At 35.3% G+C, this 11424-nt stretch overlaps 2 protein-coding genes across 2 annotated transcripts in view; one reads left to right on the top strand and one right to left on the bottom strand.

The window, feature by feature from the left end:
* Positions 1–206: 206 nt before the first annotated feature.
* The window catches only part of LOC108367956 (ribose-phosphate pyrophosphokinase 1), a 69437-nt gene continuing 58219 nt past the window's right edge, over positions 207–11424 (bottom strand). The window contains exon 4 of the mRNA XM_017622669.1: positions 207–367. Coding sequence (XP_017478158.1) covers positions 239–367 — 129 coding nt within the window. The 3' untranslated portion in view covers positions 207–238. The remainder of the gene's footprint in view (positions 368–11424) is intronic.
* LOC108367954 (sperm flagellar protein 1-like) lies at positions 515–1279 on the top strand. Its single transcript, XM_017622665.1, has one exon. The coding sequence runs from the start codon at positions 566–568 to the stop codon at positions 1277–1279; it is 714 nt and encodes a 237-aa protein (XP_017478154.1). The 5' UTR covers positions 515–565.

Here is an 11424-nt window from a genome sequence, read left to right on the forward strand (position 1 = left end):
ACTGACTACTGATTCTGTGTCGAGAGGTAGCGGCCCATCAGACGAACTTCGTTGCCGCTTTAGGTGTGTGTTTTAATTTTGGCAGCAAAACTTCATTCGACAAAGTTCGTTCAGCGATTTGATTCGTTGGAAAACTCAGATTGGTTATGAGTTCGTTGTCAATTCGATATGCATATTGGATATCGACGGCCATTTCCGAACGATCGCCACAATGTTTACTGACAATCTAGAAAAAAACTTACCGTTTTGCTCCACCGGCATCTGGTGAAACAATAATGGAGTTTTTCCACTCTGGTATATTTTCCTTAATCCACTTTAAAACAGCCGGTTCAGCATAAAGGTTGTCCACAGGAATATCAAAGAAACCCTAGACAATAGAAATAGAACACACTTGTACATATATCGTAATAGATATTCACAGCAAAAGAAGGCAATTTAAATTTATTCAAAGCCTATTCAACTTTCAAAGATACATAGTATACATACATACATACAACATACATACATACGTCTGTATAAAGGAAAATTCTAAAAAGGAAACATTTATTTAAACATCATCTTCGAAATGCCAAAAAGATTAACTGATGAGGAGCTTTCAGAACTTAAAAACTGGCTAGCAGATCATCAAATCAATCCGAATAAATTGCATCGCGAGTTTTCAGATGCAGTAGCTTTTGCGAATTTGTTAAAGAAATTGTATCCTAAATTAATAGATTTGCATAATTATCCGCCTAGAAACAACACTCAACTAAAGTTAAACAACTGGGAAACGCTAAATTTTAAAGCCCTCGGAAAAATTGGTCTTCAGCAAACTAGAGACATGTTAGAAAAGTTTGCGAAAGGTACCCCCGGAGCAATAGAATCTCTGCTGTATGATATCAAAATGCATGATCGAAATTCTATAAAAGGTGAAAGAAATGATGAACAAGAGCAAGCCTGGTCAGAAAATGACGACATTATTGTGGTGAATGTTAATAAAAAGATTGGTGATGCAATTGTCCAAGTCCCACAAAAGATGATTTTATACTCAATCTACGAGCAAGCTCTTCGAGACTGCCAGACAAAAGACTCTTATTTGAATTCCGCAAATCAAAAGATAGCTCATCTTGAAAACATACTGAAACTTAAAGCTGAGCGAATAGATGAATTGTGCGGTCAACTTGCTAAGGTGTCAGTGCGAAGTTTGTTGAAGCATCATAATTTAGAAAATTCTAGCCCCAATTCGCTCCTTAATTTGGATAATATTGAGAATGAAACGAACATATGTTTAGATTTTTAAGTATTTTCATTAGGCTCCTTTGAGCTTACANAATCAAAAGATAGCTCATCTTGAAAACATACTGAAACTTAAAGCTGAGCGAATAGATGAATTGTGCGGTCAACTTGCTAAGGTGTCAGTGCGAAGTTTGTTGAAGCATCATAATTTAGAAAATTCTAGCCCCAATTCGCTCCTTAATTTGGATAATATTGAAAATGAAACGAACATATGTTTAGATTTTTAAGTATTTTCATTAGGCTCCTTTGAGCTTACAATTTAAAAAATAAATAAAAATAAAAAATTGGACGAAATACATATAAACACATGTACTAAAAATATATCTACATATGTACCGTACATATATTTTTATTTGATGATAAATTAAATTTGCATAGTGTATCACTGGGCGGCCGCTGTGGCTGAGTGGTAAGGTACATACGTTCTACCACTACACACTTGCCTTCAAGTGCGAATAGGTTTTTCGGACATGTAACAACATTCTGCTAATGCAGATTTGTTGGGAATTACTTAGTCTTCTTATATCTACTATATACATCTACCTACCTAAACTATCTTTGACTTTGCTAGCAGGGTTGTTGCGAATATTCGCATTCGCATTAATTTTGATATTCGCGTTCGCACTCGTNGAGTGGTAAGGTACATACGTTCTACCACTACACACTTGCCTTCAAGTGCGAATAGGTTTTTCGGACATGTAACAACATTCTGCTAATGCAGATTTGTTGGGAATTACTTAATCTTCTTATATCTACTATATACATCTACCTACCTAAACTATCTTTGACTTTGCTAGCAGGGTTGTTGCGAATATTCGCATTCGCATTAATTTTGACATTCGCGTTCGCACTCGCAATAATCAATGCGGAGCTTTTGCGAATGCGAATGTTGTGCAAATGCACCGATAAAACGTATATCTGGCAAACAAAATGACCATTTGTAGCCAATATTTTTTGCCTTTAGTTGTGGTAGTATTTCTTTAACAAAACTGGTAAACTTTGATAAAAATGGCTTTAAACATAGTAGTTATAGTCGAAAGTTAAAACCTCTTCTAGCTAAAATTAATCTTTAAGTTTAGAGCAGGCTTTAAGTTTTATACGGTAGACAAACGGGCTCGATTATTTGCATAACCAGCCTTAATTTGCTTTAACTCATGCATTTTCCTCTTTAAAATGAGCATAAGCAGCCGAACAAATGCACGAAATTTTTGGGAATTAACTCGGATCCGGGGAATTTTCGATGACAACACTGGTAAAAACGGCCACTTGTTGTCTTTTGTACAAGTAAGCAAACGAAGCAGTCGAGTTTCGCGTACGCGGTAGCCGAGTGGTGAGAGTTGCGAGCTACAAGCTACCAGGTTCGATACTCGGTTGGAGCGATTTGCGAAAAATGTTTTGTTTTTATTATTTCTTTTATATTTTTTTATTTTATTTTATTTATATATTTAATTTTACTTTATTTTATTTTCATTTGCTTTATTTTATATCACATTTCTTATTTTACTATTAGTTAATTTTAATTTTTAGAGATGAATTTTGTTAAAAATTCAACAACAACTAACTGAAAGTAACGTAAAAAAAATATAGAACTTATAAAAAAAGAATGAAAAAGAAATAAAAAAAGTATACTGGCCGTGGGACTCGAACCCACGACCTTGCGGCTGGTTTATTCGCATTACTGCCGTCTGTAAGGGTAAAATTTTAATTTGCATTTATGCTTATTAATTCAAATTAATTTTCTTTGTCGGTCTACCATATTAGTCAGTTATAGACATGTTAGAGGCAGGTTTTTGCTAGATTGACACAAAACAGGGCTATTAATATAAAAAGAAAAAAGTAACCAATCGGCATTAGGAAAACTTTGTTATTTTAGCAAGTTCACCCTGTGTCAACTGACTTTTATAAATAATTTTGAAAATGGCGCAGCAAACTGTAAGTAAATAACAAATTTTATAAAATATAATTTATTAACGTAAATAATTTCATTTTTATAGGAAGTGAAAAGAATTCGTGAAGTTAATTGGACTGCTGCTGAAAAGACTTGCTTGCGGTTTTCCTCTTTCATTTGAAAAGGATCTTGGCGTTCATTGTAAGTTTTCCTATTTCTGGTTACGATTGTATCATCCAAAATCGCAAAATCTCGAAATATCCTTTAATTGGGAAGCATATTCTTCAAATTAAGACGACTTTTGTATTTTCTCCGCAAATTTTGACGGGAAAACGTCTACTTAGAGTGCGCTTTTAAGATTTTAAAACCTCGTCAACCTCTTTTTAAATTTAAAACGCCGTTTTAAAGTTAAAAGGTCTTTTAAGTTGACTATGACAGTGTTAAAAGAGTGTTTATCTTAATATACAGTTTTAAATGTTAAAACCTGCCTCTAACTTGTCTATAACTACGGGCCATTATTTCTTAAGCTATATAACCGAGATATCAATGGGCAGTCATGCAAGTTCCCACTTCTACATGACCTTTGAGGTACGTCAAAGAGAACATAGTCCTTTTAATAATATTTTTTTTTGTTTTCTGTGCTTTAAATACCTGCATTTTCAATTCAATTCAATTCAATTCAATTCATTTATTAAGTCAATGGCAAAAAGCCTTACTGACTAGATTTACAGATTCCTTAAACTTAAACTTAAAACTAATAAAATATTAAATCAATGGCGGATTATCTCGGTAGTAAGATTCAATATCTGCCTTGAAATGGAACCTTGACATTGCGAAATCGAGAACAATAATTCTGCAGATTTGCAGATTTGCTTTTGATGTTACATACCGTCACCTTAATACACAAAAATCAAATCATTCATACGGATAGGGCATATTAAAAAGTGGCATAACTCTGTTGTTTTTGGTACTAACACTTTAAAATTAGTGAAGGTGTATTTTAATATCCTACCAAAAGCAGTGAAAAATGCAATTTCGAAAAAAGTGCTGGTTAGGGCCTTTGTGAATTAAGGTAGGGATGCCCAAATTNACTAACACTTTAAAATTAGTGAAGGTGTATTTTAATATCCTACCAAAAGCTGTGAAAAATGCAATTTCGAAAAAAGTGCTGGTTAGGGCCTTTGTGAATTAAGGTAGGGATGCCCAAATCAGCACATATGTGTCGCGCGCGACTGCGCGTGCAAAGCTTTGCACAGCGGTGCTTGGCAAGCGCGGAAGCAAAAAGTTATCGGGAGGGGAAAACGAAGTCAACAGAATAGTGAGATTGTATGTGTGACAGAGATGGAAAATGAGTGCATTGTGCTATTTTCGGCCCTTTCGGAAGCAGCCGGCACCTTCAGCACAATCGATTGAATTTAGGCACTATTTTTGCGTAACTCAATGCAACTAATAAATATTTCTTTCGGATCCGCAATTAAAAATATTTTTTTTACATTTAATCGTATGTGCTTAAACTGATAAATGATATAAACATAGAAACGCAAGCAGAAGAATCTCGCTTCCACATTCTGCATATGCGCTTAACATTTTTGTTTAAACAAATTTGTCGAAATATCATTTAATATATACTTTAGAGTTAAATAATCATTTTTAGTGGTGGGCGAGTCCGAGATGTTTAAATGATTGAGCTAGTACATTCAATTCGCGTAGATTTTTGAGAACTTTTTTCGTTGAAGGTGTTTCACTTTTTCTTCCATACTGAAACTTTTGTACATCCAATTTGTATAAAGAAAATGCAAAAAAATATTAAAAATCAACATGAATTCTTAGCTGCACTTTCACTTTATAATACTAAAATTGAATCGACTATAAAACTGCATACCGTACTTTTATTGATTTTATTGCCATCAACAAGATTTTTCGTAAAAGCGCTAGCACAACCTCAACAACAAAGTTATTATTAATGGATAAAAGATACATCTTTTTGGATTCGGTAATAAGTTTTGACATTTTAATAGCATTTCAAGGCCTTATCAAAACTTTACGGCACTCACATATTGACAAGGTTGGACCATTTATATTAATATTATATATTTTTTTTTATAAAAATACAGTTTATACTTAAAAATCCAAAGTTCAATCCAAATCCAAGGTTCAATCTTTTTGCAACATTAAAAAAATCAACACACTTTCGTAAAAATTTCGAGCTTTTTAATTAGATTTCCTCAGGCGGACCACCAATCTACCGTAGTGCAAAACGCCGAAATTGAGTCGGGAGTGGAGTACATGTTGTCTCCGGGTGCATAATATTCGCACAAGCGTACTGTCATCAGGTGAGAAATCTGTATATATTACCTCGAGGCCTGGAAGAAGTCGTTTGTGCCGTGACGGTGGGAAGTCGCGGCCAGCTCTTTGGCCGAATTTCCTCAGGGAGTGCTAGTCGCAAATGTGAAGCTTGACGGAATCTTTGGTGTCCCAAGCTTGCGCGAACAGAACACAGCCAGGAGCTGCCAACTAGCCGTTTTTTCCCAACTCCGCCGCAAGGGCCGCTCGAAACTGGTGGTGCTAGAAGAGCGGTGCTAGGCAATCATATCAACGTCGCACGTGTAATAACTTAGTTCCAGAGTGGCAGCCTTTTCACCTTGCCGAGCAGTAAATGCTGTTGAAGCGACGAGGTCGCGTTTAGACTTAGCTATTTAGTTTTTCTCCATTTATCATAAATCATATCCGTAGAATTTAAGTGAATTGGAAATTGTGTCTCATAGCTGTACAGATAGTTACCTGTCGTGAAATCACATGCTAAAATACCTATTAGTTGTTTCTGCGGTTGTCTAGCGCCGCGCACAAGCGAGGAAGGGCGGAATCAATGGGTGTGCCATTTTTATGTTTGATAAGCGCGTGGATGACCAGGCAAGACGTCTTGTAGGGCATAAGTTTGACGCTCGTTAATCGGGAGCTACAATCCTGAAGGCCATTGGCCCATTATAATCAACCTATCCTTCAGCCTCTAGACATTTTGTGACTTTGTCGAGGCCGCCGAATTAGGCGTGATGAAATGAGATTTCGCGGCAAACTCTAGCCTCTTTGTTGGCGTAATTTACTTTTGTGTATGGTTAAGCTTTAGATTTTAGGTATTTCTGTTTTCAATGAATTAGACCAGATGTGCGGTCGTTATTAGCTGATAAGCCAACTCCATAGTGTATGAGAGGTGTAAATAAAATGATTGTAATGAATTTCTAACCGAAGATCAGTGGTGACTATTGATTCCGGGCGTAGGCGAACCGACGGACGGACGTTGGACAACGTCAAAAAGTGGCTCACCTGTTGAAACAGCTGTACTGAAAACTAGCCAAAATGTGTACCTGGGGTTTTTTGGGGTCGAGGAATCCATTTCCGGCATTAATTTTTTCTTTTGAATGCCGCCAGAGGGCGCTTCTGTACTTTTTTCTTGGATTTTAACGCCTTTTTTCCGAAAATCGACAACAGTGTTGCGAAAATGCACGAAAGTTGACTTTCTCATAATGCAATTTAAATTTTTAAATAGCCTAAAATGTTCAGCGTTGAAAATTAGGGGGGAAGGGCGGTGTATTCAATGAAAAAAAAATATAAACAATTTGTAATGTTTCAGTTTTTAAATACGTATAGTGTATTTTTTTTTTTAATATTATGTTGGTAATACTGTTTATCGACATATTGTATGACAAATGACATGTGTTTAATTTGTAAAATAAAAAAATGAATAAAAATAAAAATAAACAAATTAAAAAAAGTTTTTAACGCTGAACATTTTAGGCTGTTTAAAAATTTAAATTGCATTATGAGAAGGTCAAATTTCGTGGATTTTCGCAACAATGTCGATTTTCGTTAAAATCCAAAAAAAGTACGGAAGCGCCCTCTGGCGGCCCTCAAAAGAAAAAATGTATGCCGGAGATGGATTCCTCGACCCCAAAAACCCCCCCGATTCATTGGCTAGTTTTCAATACAGCTGTTTCAACAAGTGAGCCACTTTAAAAAAAAAAAAATTAGATAGAAAAAATCGCTAGCTCGAAATTAATTTTAAACCTATGGTTTCTTGCGCAAAAATGCGTGAAATCACCCAAATAATCATAATCGCGATGTGCCTGTTAATTTTTTTGCGCCCCTACAAATCGACCCGCCCTAATATACATATATATATTAAGGCGGGTACAATTTTTTGCATCAAAGGCACATCGCGATTATGGTTATTTGGGTTATTTCAAGCACTTTTGCCCAAGAAACCATAGGTCTAAAATGAACTTCGAGCCAGCGATTTTTACTATCTAGTTTTTTTTTTCAAAAAGGCGTTAAAATTCAAACAAAAGTACGGAAGCGCCCTGTGGCGGCCCTCAAAAGAAAAAAATGAATGCCTGAAATGAATTCTTCGGCCCAAAAACCCCCAGATACACCTTTTGGCTAGTTTTCAGTACAGCTGTTTCAACAGGTGAGCCACTTTTTGAAAAAAAAAAACTAGATAGAAAAAATCGTTAGCTCGAAATTCATTTTAGACCTATGGTTTGTTGGGCAAAAATGCTTGAAATCACCCAAATAATCATAATCGCGATGTGCCTGTTAATTTTTTTGGGCCCGTACAAATCGACCCGCCCTAATATACATATATACATATACATATATATATTAAGGCGGGTAAAATTTTTTGCATCAAAGGCACATCGCGATTATGGTTATTTGGGTCATTTCAAGCATTTTTGCCCAAGAAACCATAGGTCTAAAATGAATTTCGAGCCAGCGATTTTTACTATCTAGTTTTTTTTTCAAAAAGGCGTTAAAATTCAAACAAAAGTATGGAAGCGCCCTCTGGCGGCCTGAAATGTATTCTTCAACCCCAAAAACCCCCCGATAAACATTTTGGCTAGTTTTCGATACAGCTGTTTCAACAGATGAGCCACTTAAAAAAAACTCGATAGAAAAAATCGCTGGCTCGAAATTCATGGTTTCTTGGCAAAAATGTTTGAAATGACCCAAATAATCATAATCGCGATATGTGCCTCGTTTAATTTTTTTGGGCCCCTACAAATCGACCCGCCCTAATAAATATATGTATATATATATATATATATATACATATATATACTAGCAGACCCGGAGAAACTTTGTCCCGCACAAATTTTTAATTTTTTGTATTGAAACATTTTGGTCCAACATTTTCAACAACAGTTCACGTTCCTGATTTTCAGTGACGCATTTATCTTCTAATATTACGGTTTGGTGGTTGTCAGAAGGCATATTTCCATTGCTATCTTAAATAACCTAGCAGAAGTGTATATGCATACAAAGATACGTAATAGCTTTAGTGCGTTTCAGGCGCCACGTCCCCTTATAAAATAGCCGCAATTCTCTCTAAAAGTATGGGATTGATTTCTTATATCTCCATACCAAGTTCGAGTACTCTACCATGAACACTTCCAGAGATATGCAGTGTAAAACATTCGGTTTGTATGGGAGGTGCTCCACCCCTTTTTCCAATAGCCCCAATTTTTCTTCGTGACTATGCGATTTATTTTATGCCTTGTACATACCAATTTCACGTACTCTACCATGAACACTTTCAGAGATATAAAGTGTGAAAATTTTGGTTTGTATGAAAGGTGCCACGTCCCCATTTCAACTGCAATTTTGCCCATGAATATGCGATAGTTTTCATATATCTCCATACTATGTTCGAGTAAATACTCTACCATGAACACTTTCAGAGATATGCAGTATGAAAAATTCGGTTTGTACGGGAGGTGCCACGCCCCCTGCATCTAACGGTATGAAATATACTTTACATCCTATTCTCATACCTACCATATATGCGCATAAAATTTCATAAAGATCGGTCAAGCCGTTTAGGAGTTCGACCACTAACTCCGTGACACGAGATTTTTATATATTAGATAAGAAACAGCTGTTCGTAAACGGCGGTTTCTGACTGAATTTCAGTTTTTTTTGCAAAAGTATACATACATTATGTATATTTTCCTGTCATAAATATATCGATAGTCCTCTACAATAACGACAAAATTCAAAATTTAAAAAATAAAAACTCGTACTATTGTTAAGTGACTCATTTCTTTTATCGTTGTCTTATTCATGTATAATCTTTACTACTTACTTTAGTTAGGATTAGACATGGGTTAGCCAAGGATTATAGACATGAGCCTCTTTACAGTAATAAGGGATTTGATTTTTTGAATTTTGAGTTGTGTCGTTATTGCAGAGGACCATCGATATGTGAATTCATATATTTCTATAATGAAATAAATTCCAGCATAAATACGATTTTTATTTACATAGCTATGTAACATATGTAACTCAATTCCAGCGTTACCTGGCGGCAAATTTTTTTCGAAAGAATTAATTTTCCTGTTATCAATACGTATTTTGAATCTGAGGATAATCGGTACATAAACACGATTTTTAGTAATAATTCGACTCCAACGCCACCTGGCGGCTCTTTTTTTACAATGGTATTGTTTTTGCTATTGTCAATACATATCTCAAATATGGGGCGAATCGGCCCATAAATACGGGGTTTACTAATAACTCGACTCCAGCGCCACCTAGCGGTTGTTTTAATAGTTATTTTGCTATTCGGAAGGTAGACAAACAAGAAACAAATATCATACAGATCCGTCCAGCCGTTCTTGAGTTATAAATGGTGCAACTAACACGACTTTGTTTTATATATATAGATATATATTATATACACAAAATAATGCGTTAGTATAAAAAAAAACTTGATGAATTGAAAAAGTATCTAAAGATGTTAGTAGTAAAAAATGTTAATGTGCCCTGAAAAATTCGTTTTTGCTCCAATTTTTCGAGTCATTTACTCCCGAATCGAGTTTCAGTAGTCCGAACGCTGTTAAATGGTTTAGCTTTACTTAACATCCACAGAGAAAAGTACTGAACTTTTTTTTCTCTTAAAGACGAAGCAGTATAGAAATGTTATTTGAAATTTGTATGCATACATATGTACGTATGTAAGTAAATTATAAAAAAAAAAATTTAGATATAGACATATTGGACCAAGGAAATGGAAGAAATAAACATTTCTGCGTTCGCCATTGGCCTCGATTTTTCNTAAAGACGAAGCAGTATAGAAATGTTATTTGAAATTTGTATGCATACATACGTATGTAAGTAAATTATTAAAAAAAAAATTTAGATATAGACATATTGGACCAAGGAAACGCATATTTGGTGAAACTGATTAAATGGAAGAAATAAACATTTCTGCGTTCGCCATTGGCCTCGATTTTTGCTGTCATATCGTCAGTTCGATTTGAGGTGTAAAATTAATGGGTTTTCCTTTACATACTTGGTTTTCGTTTTTTTGAAAAGGTCCGCCAGATGTTAGATAATCAAATTCAATCATCGAGCTTTTAGATATTTTCGTTTATTTCGTGAGATCGGTTGAACGTGTAACAATTCTACATATTAAGAGAAAACGTGGGACGTAATTCCTTTTCGTCTTGGAATAAACGTCCCGAGAGACGAGAAAAATAAAAATCCCATATACTTATTATAAAAAGACGTAGATTGTTTCTAAAAAAAAAACGTCCCAAACGAGATGAAAAAAAACCATAAAAGCCCCATATATTAATTATTGTGAGAAGACGTAAGTAATTTTCGTTTTGAAATAAACGCCTTGTGAGACGAAAAAATAAGAACCCCTTATAATTATTATGAGAAGACGTAAATCATTTCCGTCATGAAATAAACGTCCCGCGAGGTGAGAAAACAACAAATCGTATATAATTATTATGAGATTCCGTGCAATAAAACCATAGGAAATAACGCAAAAATTTAACATATGCGAAATAAAGCCATACGATCTTATTTCAATACAAAAAGTAAATGTTGTCACTTTAGCGGCGGGCCGCGTTGCCTCGCCCCACCCCCGCGACGTGTCACGCGTCCGGACGAACCGCGATCGAGCCGCGCGACCCTCGTATAAAATTGTTGCTTTGTTCATTCTTCTTGCTTTTGATGATATACATATGTATATATATATGAGGTTTTCTTTTAAATAAGTAAGATATATTTATACATAATAATAATATAATAATAATAGATTGGCGCTAACACATATGTTAGTGTTTGGCCGAGCTTCTCCTCCGATTTGTGGTGTGCGCCTTGAGGTTGTCACACAAAGCCAAGGGACCTACAGTTTTACGCCGACTCCGAACGGCGATTGTATTTTTATGAGAAGCCGTTTTTCATGGCAGAAATAC

This window comes from Rhagoletis zephyria, unplaced genomic scaffold (genome assembly GCF_001687245.7).
Source record: "Rhagoletis zephyria isolate East Lansing unplaced genomic scaffold, Rhagoletis_zephyria_1.1 Rzeph_scaffold_02887, whole genome shotgun sequence".
NCBI classification, from domain to species: Eukaryota; Metazoa; Arthropoda; class Insecta; order Diptera; family Tephritidae; genus Rhagoletis; species Rhagoletis zephyria.

Excerpts from the sequence above, each read along its gene's own strand:
- LOC108367954 (XM_017622665.1), top strand. The coding sequence starts at position 566 with ATGCCAAAAAGATTAACTGATGAGGAGCTTTCAGAACTTAAAAACTGG.